The following is a 22833-nucleotide window of genomic DNA, read 5'->3' as shown; positions in this document are numbered from 1 at the left end:
CATTGGCTTTACTTTTCAGACCCGGAGGTAGCCCACTGGGTATGAGATGGTTTTCTGTTGAACTTAAACACTTTGCAAGTAAATTTAAAGCTTGTGCTGTTCACCAGTGCAGTGTTTCTTATTATTTTCTTTTTGCACATCACAGCACAGCATAGCTTTACTGTCAAATTAGATGCTAAGAGTGTGTTTTGGTTGCTCTGTAGTGTCTTCTCCCCTCCTATATATTTTTCCCTTCACCCAAATCTTTCACTCAGCCTCCCTCCCAGCCCGTCTCTCTCTCTCTCTCTCTCTCTCTCTCTCTCTCTCTCTCTGCCTGCCGGCCCCATCACTCTCTCATTCCTTGTATCCCCGTGTGTATGTACTGTATGTCTCTGGATAGCTGCCTAAGCAGTGACGGAGACACCGTTATCCCATGGTTCTGGCTCGTTAGTGCTGTCTCTGGGCAGATCGACCTCAGATAGGACACAGTCAGAGACGGAAGGAAGAGGGTGCCGCGACTGCAGAAAGGGAAGAGCAGTGTTTTCATATGGCTTACAATGAGGCTTCATCAGTAAATCAGGAAGGCTTGAAATTGTCTGTGGATTGAGAAGCACTGGAAGAGTGGCCTTGTAGTTCTTTTATGCTGGATTATTTATTTTGTTGCTTTAGATCATTAGATTTGTTTTGTCTGAAAATAACCCTATGCTCACTAATTTGTTAGTCTTAGTCTGTAATCTCTTAGTCTGTCTAATTAAAAAGTCTTTAGGAAAAATCTTTCCACTTTGAAAATCTCTGGTCTGAAGAGGAGTGTAAAAAAGAAGTGAGTCATGTCAGCTACTGTCAGAACTCATCTTTTCATATCTTTCAAATTACAAGTCTGCAGAAGAATTGACATTTGTGATAAATTGAGAACAGGCAGTTCACAGGTCAGTTCTGTTCTCAAAGCTTTAGGCTGAGAAAGATGCCAAAAGAAATCAACATCACATTTTGAACATGGTAACTTCTGAAAAGAAAGATTCGGTCATGATTCATCAGGTCAGAATGAAATCTTCAGCTTCCAGACAGTGTTTTTTATGTTCCTTGCAGCTGTGTAGTCATCCCTCTCCTTTACACTGTTCAGGGTAGTGTCACACATTCAACATTGATGACTCACTATATTTACTCCCATTGAACTTGAAAATAACTGGAGATAGGCATCGCAGTAAACATGGTGTGCTTTGACTTTTCTTAGCGATTCAACTAATTGTTTTCTCAAAAAATTGCAAAAGAAATGTGATTCATTTTCAACAATTGGAAATTTTGGCAAACATTGCTGAAACCCACCCCTCTTTGGACCCATTTTACTTCATCATACTTTCACATAGAACAATTGTTCAAACCTTGGACTAAATCAACTTTTTGATAGCTAGCACATTTTTTTTACGAAATTGCAGTTTACATTGTATGCTTTTTAAAGAAGTTTCTGATCCTGTATGATACAGGTACTGCTATTAATACATGTGATATTAGCACTCATACCCAGTAGGCGATTTGAAGGGGGATGAGGGGTGATACCACCCCCCATGTTAGCAAAATTACCAAACTGCATGATCCTTGTTAACGTACCATCCCTCCTTTCCATTCCCTAGTAGCAGAGAGAGTACATGGGCAGAGGGGTTGTAGGCTGCCTGACTCATTGATCCTTTATCTGACCGAGGTTTGTGTAAGTTAGAATCTACGACCCTGACTGTGGCTCTGAAATACCAGCCGCCACCACCAGACGCAGCCGCGCAGAGCCGCCAGAGCTGATCGCGGCCACTCTAGATAATGCTGTGGTTCTACCAGATGCACCGCAGCGCATTTCAGAAGCGTCTCTCACTGTGCTGTGTATTGATAAATCCATGGCGCTGTCTGTGGTGCTGAAGTAGCAGACAGATTTGTATTTTTTCTGTGCGTCCCGCCCTTGTTAAACTCTGCATATGGTCAATCACTCAACACCCATATGTAGAAATGAATGCCTCTGACGGGAAATAATCCCTCAAAGTACATTGTTTTACAGACATTGTCTTTATTGCCAATTTCTTTTAAAGGTCCCATATTGTGCTCATTTTCAGGTTCATATTTGTATTTTGTGTTTCTAATAGAACATGTTTACATACTGTAATGTTCAAAAAACACATTATTTTCCTCGTACTGTATACCTGTATTTACCCTCTGTCTGAAACGCTCAGTTTTAGTGCATTTCAATGGAATTGCGACAGAATTGCGTTGCTAGGCAACAGTTTGAGTCCATGTTTACTTCCTGTCAGCTGATGTTATTGACATACATTGCAACAGGAAATAAACTGGGACCCATTTAGAATGTTTACGTTTAAAACCGTGTTATGGTCTAAATATTGTATATTTGTGACATCACAAATGGACAGAAATCCTAACGACTTGTTTCAAACGTGCAATTTCTGAATACGGGCTATGTGTATTTCTCCGTATATTGAGCCTTTTCATAGTTTAACAGTATTTATAAAGCACTTAAACATGCTTTATTATGTAAAAGACCTGAAAATCTCACTTTTTACAATATGGGACCTTTAAAGGAATAGTTTGGCATTCCAGGAAATACACTTATTCACTTTCTTGAAGAGAGTAAGATGAGAAGATTGATACCATTCATGTCTTTACACAAAATTTTAAGCTAGAGCCAGCAGCCAGTTAGCTTAGCTTAGCTTAGCTTAGCGTCAAAACAGAAAACACTGCACAGTGAATAAGATTCAAAAGCCTAATTGTAATATATATAGTATACAGTCTGACACAAAGGTAGGCTAACATTGTAGGTTTCATTTGGCAAGATACCGGTAGATTAAATATGCAGTATTAACGGATGTTTTGTTAGTATTCCGTTAGCATAACATTAGCTAGCTTATCTTTGTCCAGATAAATGTGTAGGTGGCATTTGGCTTGTAGATCTTAATGTCATAAACCTACCCATTTGTAAATTGTAAGGATTGATATAATGTACTAACTTCATTTTTGTAATTTATCGCCCCTTTGCCTCTGTCAGTTTCTCTTTATATGGGTATTTGTCTTTCGCACGTACTTTATACATTTCTGATGATGAACAGATGAATAGACCAGTGACATATAACATCAACATCAATCTTCTTATATATGACTCTAAAAGGCATATTCCTAAAATGTCAAACAATATTTAAGGGTATCCTACTTAGCCAGGATAATATTTCAAAATGGTGTCAACGACAAAAACTTTGTGTTTTAAAGATTTTTTTTTAATTAGAGCCAAATGACACTGCAATTGTTCTTTGCTTTTGGAAAAGCCTGGGCTGGTCCTGGTGCACAGGCAAATTCTCATGTTGCAAAATATCTTATAATAGTGTATAATTCTCAAGGGTCAGCTGTCAGATGTCAGATTCACAAATACCAACAACACACTGACTATGGTGTGTAGATGATTGGTTTGCCGTCGGCCAATTCCCTCTGGGATTCTCTCCACAGTAACTAACATCTGCATAAGTCAAGTTCATATCATGCGACTGCTCGGTCATTGATGAGGGTGTGACGCTGTTGCTTGACTTGACCTCCTTCAGTGAGTGAATTATGAAGCCCATGAAGGACCTGTCAAACCTCCTGTGTCTCATACAGCAAGGAACAGCACAGCCAGAATATATTAGAGTTACATTTCCAGAGGTGTTTTAACATTTTCCCCACCGACTGTTAGGGGTGTTAGAAAATATTGAAAACATTGACTATCGCGATATTATGCTTTGTGATACTGTAATGATTCTCAAAAACACTATTGATTTTTAATTAGTAGTTAACATGCAGAGTATTAACTCAGTCAATATTTCATTTGCAAAGAGATGAGCCTTCTCAGTGTGCCCTCTCAAAGTAGTGCTATGATGTTGGATGTTACAGGGACTGATTAATGCAAACACAGATCCCACTCTTCTGGCATGCATCATCAGATTTTATGCATATGGTGGTGTGTTCTTTATACTATGACAGTTTTCCTAAAATTAGATTTGAAAAGATCGCAATACATGGCCTTGTTTTCAGTATTGCAATAAATCGCAGTATATTGAATTGTAACCCCTGGATTATGATATGTATCGTATCGCCAGATTCTTGCCAATACACAGCCCTACCAACTGTTCACCTCTGCAGTTGCATTACCGCTGAAGCAGACAAGACTCTGAAGCAGCAAAGTTAACTTCAGCAAGACACATCTGGCGTTTCTTTTTCTTTGAGGTGGTGAATCAACATCGAACAAAAGGGATTAGCAAAACTTGAATACTTCTTAACATTTATTAACTTTTAAAAAAATGCTCAGCACACCCTGGTGTGTTTGACCGAGCCTCCAATTCAGGGACAACAATCGCGAAGGAGAGCATCTGAGACTGTAAGTCAATCTGTCCTGAGTGGGGAGAAAGGATACATTACAGGTTTCTCTCCCCACTGCTCCTCCTTTTCCTTCTCCTCTTTTACATTAGCTTGGGTTCGCGAGAGGGCAGTAAACATGGAGGACGAAGGGGTTGAATCAATATCTCATGAGATGGTGTTTCTCCCTTCTTTCGGTTTTGTGCTCTACACCATGAGCCCACCATCCCCCTTCTCATCTCCCACCCCTCCCCATCCTCCCCTACGGTCCCTCCCCGGAGTGAAGTGGGAATTATGCATCGATTTCTGCTCAGTGAGCTAAGCTGTGCACTATTGTGCGTACTGTAGCGTGTGGGCATTGTTGAAATCAGTGCATGTTTGTGAAACACATCTTGACAGATTCCCTTGTCATTTCCTCAAAGTGGATCGTACAGAACAGCTGTTGAATCAGTCACTTACAAAGCTTTTACTACAGACAAAAACTGTGTTCAGCACCTTGTGGTGTCAGCCATGGAAATAAAACCAAATCAGGTTTAACAACAGTTGAGCAATTTAAAAAGAAATGTATAGAATGTTTTCTTTTAAAGTCGTTGAGGTTATCTGAAGCCATTAACACATTATTATTATTGTATTATTGTTTCTTTAATGACATTGTTGTTTGGAGCAATGAAGCGACACTCTGCAGGTTTGGTGGTGTTGACCTCTGACCTCAGCAACAGGCTCAGTGATGTGGATGAGCATATAGATAAGGACCTGTCTGCCGTTGTGTTTGGCCTCTGGGGTTTTATATGGGGGGTGGTTGATATGTGTGTTTTGTCAGGACCTGAAGGGAAGGTCATTTATCTTTGTAGTTGAGTCACACATCAGGAACACTTTTCCTGCATGTCGCTCGTCCTTTTGTTTTTTTCTCTCCTGTGTCTGTATGTGTAGCAGCAGAGGTGGGGGTGATGGTGGAGGGGGTGTTGGCTGCGGATGTTGTGATTGAGAGCAGAGAGGGAGGGGCGGCAGCATAGAGGAGGGGTGGTGGTAGTGGTGGTGGTGAGTGACTCCAGCCCGGGTCTCTTTGTTGTTTCAGGTTTTCATGGTTGCGTTGGCTTGATGGAGAAGAGGGGAGGAAGAGAGAAAGTGGGGGGCTGGTCGCTGCATTTAGGGTGCTTCAATCAACAAAACTCAAAAAGACTACATGATTTCACCCAGTTATTTGTATCTGTCCCTTTCAGAAATCTCATGATCCTCACATGGAAACAGAACAGGACTTAATAAAGCTCTTCTCTCTGCAGAGACACTCATGGCCCGCCCAGCCCTGCATGCATAGATTATGTTTTTCAGAAAGCTCCTTTTTGCTGCAGTGAAATACAGTAGTTGTGGTGAGAGGGAAGAGGGAACAGGACTCCCCTGCCTGCAGGCTGCTGTATTGATTAGTCGTCTACTTTAGCTGTGTGCGCTGCAAACTCTGAAAGCATAGCAAAAAAAGAAAGGCAGCCCATCCTCTCAAGGAAAACTTTTGGTTTTTGCAACCCCAAAGATCTGCCTTGTGTGAATTTAAGAACTATGGTTGTGCCATCAGCTGCCTATATTTATTCCTTTTTTTAACACAAATCAGTGCTTTTAAAGCATCACTGACTTCAGTTATTCTGTCTTTTTCTGTGTCTAGACAGAGTAATTTAGTTTCAGCTCCGGTCTTCTTTCATGCTTATCATCTTTGCATGCCGAACAAAGAGAAGCCTCCCATCTAGATGACCAGAGGCCATTTATATCAGCCAGCAACGATGTAGAGCAACGATGTAGAGCAACAATGAAGATGATCCTCTGAAGTTCCTGCCTATCCCCCCCTCATCACAATTACAGTGCACATACTCACTGGCATGCATGAGCACATGCACATACCAAACATGCACTTATAATGGGCGCGCGACAGGGTCAGCGAATCTGTCTCTGTCACTTCTACGCTGTTAGGGGATGTATAGGATTAGACAGGTATTAAATCATCTCCTAGTTAACCCATTTAATTAACCCTATCCTCCATCACAAGAGACCGGATGTCAAGTGAGGTTGTGAAAGTGGAAGAGCTGAGAGGAAGGAAGTATGTTGTTGTTGTAGGCCTGCTTCTGAAAGGTTCAGAAAATGCTGAGAAAGAGCATAATAGACCTGAGAATTAATTAAAGTGACCGAGCTGCCTGCCTCCACTTGTGTTGTATGATCAGAAGAGCAATTGTTTTCATCATCAATTAATCTGTCTATTTATTTATTTATTTATTCACAAATTAATCGTTTAGTCCAGTTGTTCCCAAAGACTGGGTTTCGACCCATGGCTGGGTTGCGGGTGATTTTATCAGGTTCGCCAAATAAATTTGCAGAATTTCTTCCATCGTCTTTTAACATTTATAACTGCAGTACAACTTTGAGCCACACGAGGGAGCCTGAATGTCCGTACGGTCCCGGTAATTGTAGCCTACTTATAACATTGAATCTAATATGAAAGGATATAGCGTAAATTCTGTTTGTTTTTGTTTGATGAGAGGAAAAAAACGAGCCTGTTAACTCTGCTCTAATGCATTTATTTGGTCTCATTTATAACGTATTTAACATGTGTATATGTTTTCAATAACACATGCATAAAAAAAGTGATTTATCAAATGTATATCTCTTCGAAATGGTTGGTTTGCATATTTAAGATAATATAAGGAGATGCAGAAATGGCTGTAAAAATGGTCAGGAATATTTGCTCTTCTCAGGATTTATAGATAAGGCCTATAGTGAATTGGGTTGCGATGGTTTGTCATTTTAAAAAAAAGCTTGGGAAACACTGGGTTAGTCTATAAAATGCAAGAAAATTGCCATTACAATTTCCCAGAGCCCTGGGTGACTCACATATATTCAATTAACTATTATATATATATATATATATATATATATATATACCACTATATAAAACATATATATAAGGATGGCAGTGTTGGTCTGTCAGTCGGCCAGTTGGTCAGTCTGCTGCTATCAGCAACAGTGAAAACAATGGCAACAAGAGGTTGATTTCTATCAAGAGAAAAGGGTAGAATTAGAAGGAGCCAGGACATAGATAAGAGTCGAATTCAGAGAGGAGAGAGCATCGTAAAGACATCACCTTATAAGTGGCCTGTACAAGGATTCCCACAGGTCTGCGGTCTTGGCATGGAGGCTCTCCTGTGGCTGCACAAAAGCACTGAGTCACCCAGAGGCCCCATGTGTCAATACCAAGAGGGTCACTGTGTACAGACCGGCCTTTCCATTGTAGTCGCTGTTTGTCTGGCTTGGCTGAGTCCTCTTTATCAGCAGAGAACCACTACAGAGAGAGGAGACAATGTTATCAGATGAATCTGTCTCTCTCTGGCTGCATCTCTGGGTGCGTCTGCTTGCAATGCCACAGAATACCAATCAGCCCGTGAGCTTTCAAACACCTCCATCTTTTTTATTACTCAATTCTTTTTCATTACTCTCAGCACACTCGTCCAAGCTCACTTTCCCTCATGATTTTCTCTTTAATCTTAGGTTCCTCGTCCCGTGGAATACTTCTACCACTTAGTCAAACAAAGGGATGAAGGAATGTAGGAAGGAAGGAGGGAGGGAAGTGTGTAGCAGAGAGGAGACAGAGTGGGTCGATCTCCACACTCCCTACATTAGCGCTCTGATTCTTCTTCACCTCGGGCAAGTCCCTGAACACTTGACTGACTGAGGAGACTCAGTACTTAGTTGAGGCTCATAATGGAAATGGTCTGTTGTCATTTTGAAGGATTATGACGAAGACAGAAACCACTTAAAGGACTCTGGACGAGGATGGATAAAAATATTCGACTGAAAAACATTTGTCCTTTGAGAGAAACACTGTAATAATGGATTTAAGAATAGAGGTTAGAAGTTAGTGAAATAATAAAATGGGTCATTTGGACTGTTATGTCAGACCTATGGGACCATGATCACCGAAGTCTTTCAGTAAGCCTTCTGTTAATTTAGTGTGAGTCTGTGAGCGTCAGCGAATCTCTGTTTATCATGTTGTACCCTGAGGGGGAGGATACGTCTGGGACACAGTTTTACCTGCAGCGGCACATTTACTCGCATAGTCACACACCTGCACACACAAACATGGGCACATTTATCTTTGTTATTTGGCTGCAGCACACCTGCCATGAGATGGTGTTAATAGGCTGTAACAGTAAAGACGCATTGCCATTTAATGTTAAAGAATGCTTGTAAAGCATAGACTTTATATAAGAGGTAGGCATAGTCACCGTGACATCACCCATTGGTTTGTAGACTGACGTTTTGAAACCTCGAGTTCGACATTTTGGCCGTCGCCATCTTGTTTTTTTTGTCGTCGCCATCTTGGTTCTTTGCAACCACAAGTGACATAAATACAACCAAACACTGAACAAGACATTTTTAGTCAACTAAATTTTACAATTAACTTTCATGAACTAAAAACACACTGTGAAAGGGTTTAAGTTGTAAGAAGAAAACACAGACAACTCCCACACCGGACGTCGCCATGGTAGCGACCTGTCAATCACAAGGTAGATACGTCCTAAAGCATCCCCTGCTTTATCGTCTATTTGACTCTAAATGGGACCATATTTTACTAAATGAACATCATGCTGTACCCCTCCACTCACTCCTCCCTTTCTAAGACTGCGGTAACGTGAGCCATCGAGTGCAAAACCGTGGTAACGCCGTTCACCTCTCTCAGAGGGCATCCTTACCATAATAACACTACTTTAGGAGCAACGGAAGTCAGACGGCGGCTCACGTTACCACAGTTTAACGTTAAAATGTGAAAGGCTCTCTCTAGTACCAGTGTTTGGTTTGTCTGTTCTGGGCTACTGTAGAAACATGGCAGAGCAACATAGCGGACTCCGTGAAGAGGACCCGCTCCCTATGTAGATATGAAGGGCTCATGCTAAACTAACGAAAACAACTATTCTTAGTTTCAGGTGATTATAGGTGATTATTTATTTTTTTGAATCAAGAAAAAAAAAAATTGTTCCACATGTTCTGAAATGTAATGATTTTTGTTGTTTTCTCAGTTATATTTCATCTTCAATTGAACACCTTCCTTCCTTCTGTGTCGGGACACTTAGAAGGCACTCCACTGCTTTTTATATTTTCCCTTCCAACCCGATGGCTCTTGTTCTCTCTACAAACAAATGGCAGCAGTCAGGGATGAATACCAGTGAAGTGCATGTACCAGCGAGCCGGTAGCCATGTGTATTATTTAACATCTATCTGTGTGCTGGCATGGCCTAAAGGGTAGGCCATGTGTTTTTGTGGTTGACTTGCTCATGATCTCCTGCAGGGCATATTAGCGAGCAGAGAGAAAGCTACTGATGACACAGTTACAGCCGGTACAGTTTGTTAGTGTCGGTGTTTTTCCTGTCTGCTCACGCTGATCACAGCTTCCTACATAGAGGCAAAGCATAAAATCCTGTACGCCTCTTTATATTTTGACTCCTATCTCAAAATAAGATATATTTTAGATCCTGGAAGATTGTAGTTCGTAAAGGCTATAATGACTTGTCATCGAGGCAGCATTTAATAGTCCACTGTTTAACTTCACTCTGGGTTAGTGTGCTGAAGATGTAATGGATGGAGTTAGGAGGAGAGGAGGAGATCTAAGGGTGGATTTGAGGAGGAAGGACAGCTGCCTCTCTGTCTACCGATTCAATGTCCTTTCAGCCAGGCACAGACTGAGCACAAATAAGTGATAGGCATTCTGGGAAATAATCCAGGCATCCTTCTTATCAGGATCAGACTTCAGCCAAATTGAATCACTTTAAAAAGCCATGTCTTTTTAACTAAACACATTGTGTCCCCTGGCAGACCTTCCAGCTTCACGCAGCATGTACAAATTGTACACATTGTGTTGGCGAGAAAGCGACAGATGTGACGCTATTGTGGATTTGCTGTAACTGGCAGGGATTTTCCACTATAAAGCACATTAAGGCGTTTTTCAGCTATTATCCTGCATTACAGATTTTTTTTTCCTTGAGTGTCAGCATAATAGCATATTGTTAAGGCTTCGCTGCACTAAATACCATTTCAGTAAGGAGGGACAGAAAGCAGGGCAATTCACATTCACTCTCTTTACTTACTATCTATTAAACATTCATATGCCAGCTTAATGTTTATCTAGACTGTTATTCGCGAATAGAAAAGCTTTCTACCAACTGGAGAAATTCAACTAAAGGATTTAAATGGCGCAGTGGAGCATGCCTGGGCACTCAGCGTTATAATGATAAACTATTAACACCTCTGTTTATAAATGAGTAAAGGGCTCCTCTTGGCTTAAAGTATACACACACACACACACACACACAAAGAAATGCCTGTACTGTAGCGTCCATTTTTATGCCTCCGCGCCGGCGACGGCCATGGCCGTGATCATTTTTGGGTTGTCCGTCCGGTCCGTTCTTGTGAACGCGATATCTCAGGAGCACCTGGAGGGAATTTCTTCAAATTTGGCACATCCACCTGGACTCAAGCATGAACTGGTTAGATTTTGGTGCTCAAAGGTCAAAGGTCAAGATCACTGTGACCTCACATCCATCTCTTTCTCGTGATATCTCGGGAACGCCCTGAGCAAATTTCTTCAAATTTGGCACAAACATCCACTTGGACTCAAGGATGAACTGATTAGATATTGGTGCTCAAAGGTCAAAGTCACTGTGACCTCACAAAACATTTTTTTGGCCACAACTCCTCTTCTCATCATGTATCATCAACTCTTCTTGTCATCATGCATACCTATATACTTTACACACTACATCCTGTTTATACATTCAGTTTTCCTATCAGAAACACTTTTGTCTTACTTGTTCTCCTTTTATATATACATATTTTACGAGCATTGTTGAAGGAACCTGAGACAAAAGATTTTCATTGTCAATGACTGCTTTGCTGGAATTGACATATGACAAATATAGAACCTTGAACTCAACAATTCATATGCTAATTTTGACAATTTCACACAAATGTCTAAAAGGATAAAATAATGAACTGGACATTGATGTAAACTGAAACTTGACTGGTTGGCGGAGGCTTACAACCGTGAAGAGGTAATTCTAATTAAACTTTATTTTTAGTGATCATATGCATAATCTAGGGACCATTATGTCATTTCAGCTTCACAAAGGAAAATACAACAATTTTGTATGCTTATACACAGTTCGTATTTTAAGCATGTGTTGCTGAATTGCTTTTAATAATGTGATTACTTCAAACCATCTTTTGTTGTATTGGTTAATTTTGTTACTGTCAGTGACCTCCATTCTTGCTGGGCTGTGATTACCCAGCTGCCCCTTGCTTGTGAAAATGTGCTTGTGTCTTTTTTTTATAGATGACAGATCTCTTGACTTGGCACATTTCCCTGTGGCTGAGAAGCACATGGGGACGTTTCTGTGTCCTTGTTAAAGGGCGAAATATGCCGGGGAAACGTTTCCCACCAAACTGCTTCAGTGGCTCATCATTGATATGGGTTTTAAGCACATCACACAAGTACACATTTCTTTAGGATACTAAATATACTAAACTGAAAAGGAATTGTGTGTATAAAACTTCCTTTAACCTCACTCTGATTGGGTGAGTGGTAAGTCTAGCTTTTGTGCGATGCTTAATATTTTCTATTTAAAGGGGCATTCCACCGATATTACAAATTAAGCTCAGTTTACTCATCACTAAAAGTGCTATTCAACCTGTGCAAACAGTTTTATAATGTCTTCTGTAGCCCTGGAGGGAGCTTTCCAAAGTCTGAAAGAAATAACCATGATGTCACTGTGATGTCATTAGGGTTATCTCAACTTGGGCTGGAGACATTTTAACAGAAAGCATGCATTACAAACAGAAAAATTGGGGCTTTTATGAAGGAGTAAGGGTATAATGAAAGACGCTATTGTGTTGCATTGTGGGAAATGTAGGATCTAGTGTTTTTTGGAGTTTGACCATAGAATAAAATTCAGGAAGTCGACCTTTGCTGCTTTGATCTGACCATTCTTTTTAAATCTGTCGCTTGTGAGTCCCCCAACTTTATGGACATGCGCATCCAATAAGTGTCCCTTTAAGACACATACTGTAGCTGTTCTTAGTCAGAGGAACTGCAGCAGTAAATTTGAATTTCTAGATTATCAACATTACAAAGGAGTGATTATTTTTTGAAGATTCATCAATTAATTGATAAGTTCTCAACTATTATATTAATCGCCAACTATTTTGATAATAGATTAATGTTTTGACTAATTTCTTTAAGAAAAAAAAAGGCAGAATTCTCTGATTGTAGCTACCTAAATGTAAATATTTTCTGGTTTCTTTAGTCCTGTGTGACAGTAAACTGAATATCTTTGAGTCGTGGACAAAACAAGACATTTGAGGACGTCATCTTGGGCTTTGGGAAACAAATTTTTGGGAAACATTTTAAGCCATTTTCTGTTCTTTTATAGACCAAACAAATAATGGATTAAAATAGATTACAAATTGACAGATTAATTAACAATGAAAACAATCATTAGTTGCAGCCCTATATTGTTTACATTCATGAACATAACTAGCTTGCAAAATGATGTAAAGGCTATTATCTAACCAAACTGGGGAAAACGCATCATACATTTCCTTTGTAGTTGACAGAACTGACAGATCATAGAGACACTCAGCAAATTGTGAAGTGGAAACTCAACTTTTTCGTTCTGCCGTGCCGTTTACCTCCTCAGACATGTGTACTGCTGTCAAACAAGTATTCGTCAAAAGGAATGAATGAGTGAGTCAGGAATAAATCTTGTGTGTCTGTGTTTTGTCCACACACCTCAGGCTGATGTGTGTTTGTGCGTGTTGACCTATTGTATGCTGGTTTGCTGCTTCTGACTTACATCTCTTCCATTTGTTACGCTCTCCATGCTGTTCTTCTGTGAGATTCATTCTGAGTTATTTTGTTCCTGTTGGTATATTTTATTCTTTTAATGGATTATTTGGCTTGGTCTCAAACACTCCTGACGGTGACATTGGCGTGGAAGGCTTTACAACTAATCATCAAGCAAGTGAATGACATGCTGCTGAAAGAAACAATCTGTCTGTTCTCATTCTCTGTCTCACACACGCATAGTTCTCTTCATGACGCTAACAGCTGCGCGGCTTCTCAACAGCAGTCCTGCATGTCTCTCTCCATGGTACTGAAATCCCTGATGTGGTTGGCTGGGCCGACCATCTGGACAGGACACAACACTGTGTGTGTGTGTGTGTGTGTCTCTTTTTGTATATGTGTCTATTAGTGCGAGTTAGTGTTTTTCATAAGAATTTTCCTTCTTATGAGTTGACTAATACCCTGATTCATCAAAATGTTGTAGTAGCAGACAGAGATTAGTGGCACATTTCTCATCTTGTACTTTCAGAAAATATCAATGTATACAACAAATACAACTCTCTTAAATCCAAATCTATCATGGTCAGTGGACAACCTCTGCGTCTGAAAAGTGAAGCCACTGAGGAAGGGGTTTAAACTTCCATTCTTTCTAATAGCCAGCAGGGGGCGACTCCTCTGGTTGCAAAAAGAAGTCTGATTGTATAGAAGTCTATGAGAAAATAAGCCTACTTCTCACTTGATTTATAACCTCAGTAAACATTGTAAACATGAGTTTATGGTCTCAATCGCTAGTTTCAAGTCTTCTTTAATACAGCATGATGTTCATTTAGTAAATTATGGTCCCATTTAGAGTCAAATAGACCATAAAGCAGGGGATGCTTTAGGGTGTGACTACCTTGTGATTGACAGGTCGCTACCACGGCGTTGTCCGGTCTGGTAGTTGTCCATGTTTTTGTCTTAGAAAATTAATGATAACAATTTCGTCACCTAAAATTGTCTTGTTAAGCGTTCAGTTGTACTTGGCTCCACCCTCTCGTGTAACTTTTGGTTGCCGAAAACCAAGATGGCGATGGCCAAAATGCAGAACTCAAGGCTTCAAAACATCAGTCCACAAACCAATGGGTGACGTCACGGTGACTACGTCCACTTCTTATATACAGTCTATAATTTAAATCCTCAATACTATTTCATTTTCTCTTTGCCACATAATCCATAAATTATTTTCTGACTGTACCATGATAAACAACGAGTTAAGTACAATCTGTGTCACGGTCATTATTAACATATTAGGTAATCCTCTAATTAAAATCCACATTAATTAGAACTTAAATACACAAGGGCACATAAATAGATCGCCAAAAATAGTTGTTATTCTTGCCTGAGTTCATATTTGCTCTCTGACCTTGAAAAAGTTAATCAAGTCTACACCCCTTGCTGTCTTAGCATTACTATAAATAAACCTGTTTTTACAGTGTATGCTGCTGGGTAGGCCTGGTATGTCCACTTGAACAGGAAAGTTTGGTCGAGATTAATTGCTGATGTAGAAATAATTCACTTTTCATCCCCCTCCTGGGTGTAAAAATAGACTCCTGGTGTATAAACACACACCCACAGGTCCTCCCCTGACTCCTAATTAGGAGGGATGCAACAGACAGGGAAGGATTTCAGGGTTGCACACGCTCCTCCTCTCACACTGGTGCAGCGGTTGGTTTGTTCCCTCTGTGTGCTCCTCTTTCCATGGCCCCAGGGATGAATATCTATAGAGGGGGGACTCTATTGTTTGGACCTTATCCACGGAGGCACAGAAGGCCGAGGAGCCTCAAGGTTGAATGCATTATGGGGTTTTCACTTCACAAAAAAAGAGCGGACTGCCAATCAGTGACTCCATATTAAACAGGAAAGAAAATGGTATTAAACTTTAATCTTCCGCTCTGTTCTCCACATGTTATCGGGCTCGACATAACAAACGTTATGTTTGTCAATTAGGACACAGATACAGGGCCAACGCAAATCCATCATTATGATGATACAGCATGCAGTATTGTTAGTGGCATTCATGTAATTAGCCTGAAAAATGCAGAGCTGTCACAGTGTTATTTTTAGCCCACCAGGAGCTATGGTGAAGCAGCATCAGGAGGGCACAGAGCGTACTGTGCTCCTTAATGTGTGAATTGTTGAGTCTCAGCCATCAGTGTCACTCGCTGTGACTTCCTTTAAGAGGAGCAGTGGGCAGATGGAGCGAGCGGACTTTCGAGGAGCACGGCCCGGCCCAGGAAGGAGGGTTGTTATGAAAACCATCTGCTTCTCGTTACGCATCCACGACCCACCGATTCACCGTGGATGAGTTGTTGCTGAATCACTGCCTGCAACTGGGACAGTCCTGATTGTTACTGTGTGCTTCTGCCTTCGTTTATCAGGCCTAAATACTGAATTAAATGTGTATTTTCAGTCATACATTCTTTTATGTTATTTTTTCATTTTGGCAATTTTTTTTGTACAGCTGATGCTGTTAAAACTAGTACAACATTTTGGGAAATACACTTCGTAACTGTCCTTTAAATGTAAGGCTACAGCCAGCAGCCAGCTAGCTTGGCTCCGTCCAACTGGCAATTATACATTGTGCCTCACTAATTCACACTTTATATCTTATTTGTTTAACCTGTAAAAAAGCCCAAACTAAAAACAACAAGTTGTGGTTTTACAAGGGGGTTATGTGCCAGTGTATTTCTTGGCCAGGGGCAGTAACTTCCTGAAGTCTCCATTAGTTGCCTGGCAAGCTCACTCCAGGAAGACTTTAGGAAGTCCTTCCTCCCAGCCAAGAAATAACCCCGCACATACACTTTGTTTTTTTTGTAACTTACCAGACGAGATATAACGTGCTAATTAGTGAGCTTTACAGGTGCAGGTATAGGTGGATTTTGTTACCTTTGGACAGAGCAAGGCTAGCGGTTTCTCCCTGCTACCAGTTTTAATGCTAAGCTAAGGTAACTGGCTGCAGCTTTATATTTAGTGTGCAGACATGAGAGTGGTATCAATCTTCTCATCTAACTGTCGACAAGAAAGCGACTAAGAATACAACTACAATACTACAACAACATGTTGAACTATTGCTTTAAGTCATAACAATTCTGCATTGAGAAGTTTGGCATGTTTTGCTAAAGACATGCTTAAGGGGGAGGCAGTAGCTCAGTCCATAGGGGACTTGGCTTGGGAACCGGAGGGTCGCTGGTTCAAGTCCCCGCATGGACCGAGTACTGAGTGTGGACTGGTAGCTGGAGAGACGCCAGTTTGCCTCTTGGGCACTGCTCCCCAACTGTTCAGGCGTGTAGGTCCTGTTTGTGCATGTGTGTGTATTTTGGGCCTGTGTGTACTGAGTAAATAACAGAGTGAAAAAATTGAATTTCCCCTCGGGGATTAATAAAGTGCCCTTCTTCTTCTTCTTCTACATTCCTCTACAACTATGCTACTGGAAAAAACTCAGGTATCATTTTAGCATCAGTACCAAAACAAATTTAAACAATACAGCCCTTTCTTTTTTGAACTGGCCCCCAGTCGCAGTACAGTAAGTGTAAATCTTTGCTCTCTCCTTCCCCTTCATGATGCTAGAAATCCAACAGCGGGACCCTGTGGGCCCAGATTTTGGCTGGTGCCCCTGCAGGGCTCAGATGTTGCTATGAGGCCTGCTCGGACATTGACAGCCTCCCATCTGACGGGAGAATGCGAGCTCATTCAGTCACACTGTGCTCGGAATTAATCAGCTTTTTTGTTCTTGAGGCCCTCCCTCTTAATCGTTCACTACAATCACTACTGTGCCTCCCCAGAGAGCCAGAGAGGGCATGAGGGCGAGAGAACAAGAGACTGTGAAAGAGAGCGAGAAATGAAAGAGATGCAGTGAGAGAGGGGAAAATGAGAGACGATTATAATACAGTATTTTTGCATGAGTGTTTTCTAGCCATTATAAAGTCCTTGAGGACAGTTTTTTTTGTGGTTGAGTGGCGAAATGTTCTGTGTCTTTACAGCCGTTACTGGACTGATTATCACTGGCTCTTATTCATATGCTAACTGTTACATTTGTAATTCACAGGGAACACAAAGGGCCTGTTGAATATGGAGGACTGAACCTGCCAAAATAAAAAAAATAAATTAATAAATAAATAAATGACTCGATAAACAATTATGTCATTAAATGCAGCAAAAATATTAAAAATAAATGCAGCCATTAATTAATTGATAAAATGGGACAAATGCTCTTCTGTTTAATTTTCCCTGTTTTATTTATTTATTTATGTATGTATTTCTTATTACTTTTTAAATGTATTTATTTATTTTTGACCCCATGATGACACACCATGAGTGACAGCCCCGTCATTTGGATAATGAGGCAGAAATGCATAAAGACAGAGAAATGGGTAAAGCAATGTACAAAAATGAATACAGAAATAAATAAGTTTGGGGAAATAAATAAAGGGGTGAAATGCAAAGGGAAAATCATGCATAAATAAATAAATTCATAAATAAATGCATTATAAAATATAAAAAATACAAAATAATGAATAAATACAAATAAATGCAAAAATGTATTTTAACATCTATAAAAAAGAAATACATAAATAAGGGAATCAATACAAAGATAAATAAATAAAGAAGCAAATTAAAACAGAAATATTTTATGTCACACTTTATCACTTAATTAATGGCTAATTTATTTTTAACATTATTTTTTCTACATTTAATGCATTGTATTTATTGAGTCATTTATTTATTTATTTATTCATTTATTTTTTACTTTGGCAGGTTCTGTCCTCCATAGTTAAATTTGAATAAATACAGTATGCCTACCGAGGGAATCAGTGCCTCTCTGAATGAATAGTGATTTATTAACCTGATTTACAGCATCTAAATTAATCGTAAGTTTCTATTGACAGAATGTAAAAATTGCTATTTATTTCAGCTGTTTGACCGTGACTGCAATCATTATGACAGGACAGTGTTGACAGTGACTGGATCTGTTGTTTAGGCAGCATTTACTGTTGCTCTGCTGGCTGGTGATATGTATTTAAAACAGCAGGCCAGATGTGATAGAGGCAGGTGGTCAGTAAAGCTAATTAGGTGACATTAAAATCTCTCTGCTGGTAAATTGGCTCATCTCATTCATTCACATGGAACCCATTTATTCAGCAGCAACACAGCGATGTGGACTCATGATTTATCATCATAGTGGCTAAACATCCGACTCCTCTCTGCGCAAGTACTCTATACTCCAAGATCTGGACTATAGTAGATGTCTGGCTATAATAAATTGCCCCTGTCTAACAATAGGACCTAGGCATACTCCACGCTGCTTACTTGACCTGTTAGCTCATGAATCAGAAGTAAACAGAAGACATGACTATAGCGCTGCGGGAAGAAAAGACAGCTGCACACTGGAGCTCATGTCTTCTCCAACTAATAGATGCTTGTACCTTATAAATGATTCATCCTGCAGAGAAACAGAGAAAATGTTGTTATGATGTCAAGGTGGGATTGGGAAGACTCTTTGTGAATTATTAATACTCTAGTCCAAAATATTCGGCTCCCCTGTGATTTCTAGGCTGCATTAACAATTTTGGTCGGGTAACTCTGTCCAGGAACTGCATCCTAATAACTATACATGCTGCATTGTTTACAGTTTCATGTGGCGACTGTAAACCATAAAATATTTTCCAGAGACAGAATTATTGATCCATTGTCTCTCTGAGGGGCAGCTGTGGGCAACATACCCATTATTTTCCTGCTGATGTGCCGAGAAACTGAAGGATGGTTCATAGTATTTATTGAACCACCGAGGCAGCTGCTGCATGTGTGTCGAGGAATGAAATTCTGTCTACATCCAGTCAGGAAAATAGTGCAGGATTGCACATTCATGCAATATGATATGTTATTCTCTTAACCTTGCACGCAGTAACTGTATGTCTCTAAATTCCACTTGTTGTCGGTCCTTGCAGTCTACCGAGCAGTACAGCAGGCCTAGTATGGTATAGGCCTGTTTTGCTGTTGATGCGTGCTTTGATTTTCTCAATCAAGCCTTGGCTCCTTTATCATGACAAGTCAGCTCTCGGTGCCGTGAAAACCTGTGTCAGGAAAATGGGAACAGTGTGTCTATTGATCACAGTGAAACATCATCCCACATAGACAGAAAGCAGGTATCCTTGAGGGACAGCCTCCTGCAAGTATATGCTGTCTGTGCTGCTGGCGGTTAAAGGTATACAGCAGGAGTACGCCTAGTGGCCAGAACTGTGGAAGATGTGCTGGCTTTAATCTACAGGCCAGTGGGTGCAAATCCCTCACATGGATTAGGATGTTGATGTTATATGACAGGATTTGGATCAGTGTCACTTTGATTTTGACTTTGCAAAAGATGGTTGTTGGTTGCTTTACTTTAATATTATTATGACATTGCTTTTACTCTGTCCCCTTCCTCTGACCGTCCCGCCTCTTCTTCCTCCCCAGGCGTTCGGCCAGGCTTACACCAACCAGCGTAAGGTGGCAGAGGATGGGGAGACCAATGAGGAGACGTTGCTGCAGGAGTCGGCCTCTAAGGAGGCCTACTACATGGGCCGCCTTTTGGTGCTGCAGACGGAGGTGACGCTGAGCCGCTCTGTGGCGTCCAATGCCCAGTCCGAGAATGAGAGGCTCAACGCGCTCGTGCAGGAGCTACGAGAGGTGAGCTCGTCGACAGTTACAGAGTGCGCCTTCTGCAGACGATTTATCAGTTCATGCCAGACAAGGAAAACACAAGAAATCAGGAATGTGATATATGCAAGATAACAGCATCGTATTAGCTGACGGTAGATCTTTTGCATTTGCATACACTTAAAATCTCTCATACATTGTGTTTTTTGTATAGATAGTAATACAGTACGCTTGGGAACATTTCAACTATAATGGGAAAAAGTTGTAAATTTAAAGAGGTAATGTTACGCCAAATTTCAGGTGCATACTTGTATTTTGGATTTCTACTAGAACATGTTTACATGCTTTAATTTTCAAAAAACGCTTCACTTTTCTCATGCTTTTGAAAAGGGTGCCTCAGGATTGTGAGAAAATTACAACAAACTGTCTTTTATTTTTGCTTATCTTCCATTAATGTAATTTCTTGAATTTTAAGCAGACTATTTGATACATTCTTATTATATACTGCACATTAACTTACATGAGATCTGTGTGTTTGATAAAGGCCAAAGGGTCACAGCAGCAGAAAGAGGGTCAAACCTGACAGAGAAAACAACATGCATGTACGAACGTGCAAAGCATGTGTTCATGCATTCATACGCGTCTGCAGCCACTGTGTCGGGCAGCGCAGGAGTTCGAGCCGGGGTCAGACGCCGCGGCCACGACCCCATTGTGGGGGGCAAATCCGGTGCTAAGCTGGGGAATAAGTGAAATGCCCTGAGCTCGGCACATGTGTAGAGACAGAATGAGCCAGGCAGCTCTCATCACACAACCAGCGCTACACCCGCAGGACACCCACTCTCATTCACTAGATTCATCATTGAGGGAAGTGTTGTGAGGTTGTTACTCTCTGTGCGTGTCATTTTCTGAACATGACATGTGTCATAATGTCAGTGTAAATGTAGGCAGAGTAATGTCATACACATCAGGTCAATTAGTTGAGAGATTCCACATTATGGAGAATAATATTTCCAATTGAGAAGCTGACTTCCTGATGAGCGTAGTCGAATATTCTCGATGAGTTGTTATTCTTCACAGAGACACACACTTGTCACCTGTTTGCGTCACATCATGGCTCTTTGATGATGTGTTCATAAAATATGGCTTTTGGCTCTCTTTGAAATCCTCATTTGCATGCGTGATGCCCGTTAATGAGAAGGAGTCGCCTTTTCATCGTGAGAAGCAGCTGTTGCAGCCGCACTGGGGCCTTCATTTGTCACAAGTCTTGTCGCGTCTAATCAAAAGGTTCCAAGTCAAGCAGTGTTTCACAAACACTATTAACATATACTGATTCATCAAGAAAGACCTTATGGGAAAAGTTTACTTCTGCACAGAGAAAAAGTTTGCATTTGCTGTTTTTAGTCTGCAGTTGTAAGTCAGAACATGAAAGGATTTAGAGATGGGTAACCCGTTTCATACAAAAGAAATTCCACCTACAGTTTATCTTCACTTCTTCTGCCTTATCCGACAGTATAAAAAATGTCTAAATAGCACTATCAAATGGATTAAAATATTTAATTGCGATTAATCGCATGATTGTTTGTAGTTACTCACGATTAATCATTTTTTATCTGTTCAAATTGCACCTTAAAGCAAGATTTGTCGAGTATTTAATACTCTTATCAATAAGGGGGTGGGCGAATATGCTGCTTTATGCAAATGTATGTAAATGTTTATTATTGGAAATCAATTAACAACACAAAACAATGACAAATATTGTGCAGAAACCCTCACAGGTACTGCATTTAGCATTAAAAATATGCTCACATCATAACATGGCAAACTCAAGCCCAACAGGCAACAACAGCTGTCAGTGTGTCAGTGTGCTGACTTGACTATGACTTGCCCCAAACTGCATGTGATTATCATAAAGTGGGCATGTTTGTAAAGGGGAGACTCGTGGGTACCCATAGAACCCATTTTCATTCACATATCTTGAGGTCAGAGGTCAAGGGACCGATTTGAAAATGGCCATGCCAGTTTTTCATTAATTATAGCATACATTTGGAGCATTATTTAACCTCCTTCGGTTCTCTTAGTATGACATGGCTGGTACTACTGGGTTCTTAGGTTTTCTAGTATATGATACCAGTATCTTCACTCTAGCTTTAAAACTGAGCCCGCTACAACCTAAAAACAATATGTTGCGTTAATGCGTTAAAGAAATTAGTGGCGTTAAAACAAATTTGCGTTAACGTGTTATTATCGTGTTAACTTTGACAGCCCTATGTCTAAATTTCAAAATAAAAAGTCATATTACCGTACATTAGTTCTCCATCCTATGTTAACATTTTGCATTAATTCCCCATTACCACAGCAACAGTGATGGGAATGATGAATGAATACAAACATGGCTGGACCTCTGCCATATTTGCCATTGTGTCATGAATCCATTAAAGCTGTCACAGTCACAGTCTGTGCTGTGACCTCCAGATCAGGGGTGAGTTGCCCAGCTCTGCCCTGCGGCGGGCTCGTTGCCAGTATTGTGTGCCGCACTGTCCCTGACCCCGGCCACTATAGGCCCCGATCAGCTATGCTTCTACAGAGCCTCACTGACTGATGATTGGCCTCTAATCCTGTCCACTTCATACCCAGCTCAGTGTAATTCCCTGCATTGTCATGAATATGTAAGTGGACAAGATGAAGCCAGGGAAGGTCAATGTAATCAATAATACGACCAAAAACGTGTTATTGTATGATTGGTTATTTTTGGTAATAAGGTATGGTTTCGGTTATATTTTTCTGTATTAGTATAAAAGTGCTCTCAGTGCAGTCCTACTGTACTTCTATGTACTTTGCAGTTGAGGCTCCATTCGCTTTAAGAGTATAGGAACTGCTGTCAGCTACTGTAAAAATCAAAAGATTCAGTGTATCATAACGGTCTTTAGTTTCAGTCCAGT

General features: G+C 40.5%; 1 protein-coding gene across 7 annotated transcripts in view; it reads left to right on the top strand.

Annotated features, from left to right (window-relative positions):
* bicd1a (bicaudal D homolog 1a) overlaps window positions 1-22833 on the top strand; it is a 43313-nt gene that overhangs the window by 6683 nt on the left and 13797 nt on the right. For all 7 annotated transcript variants that reach the window (XM_037768565.1, XM_037768566.1, XM_037768567.1 and 4 more), the window contains exon 2: window positions 19712-19924. In XM_037768565.1, the coding sequence (XP_037624493.1) occupies window positions 19712-19924 (213 nt within the window). The remainder of the gene's footprint in view (window positions 1-19711; window positions 19925-22833) is intronic.

The sequence above is a fragment of the Sebastes umbrosus genome, chromosome 4 (genome assembly GCF_015220745.1).
Source record: "Sebastes umbrosus isolate fSebUmb1 chromosome 4, fSebUmb1.pri, whole genome shotgun sequence".
Taxonomy (NCBI): domain Eukaryota; kingdom Metazoa; phylum Chordata; class Actinopteri; order Perciformes; family Sebastidae; genus Sebastes; species Sebastes umbrosus.
Note: the sequence above shows the minus strand (reverse complement) of the source record. Positions and strands in the feature narration are given on the sequence as shown.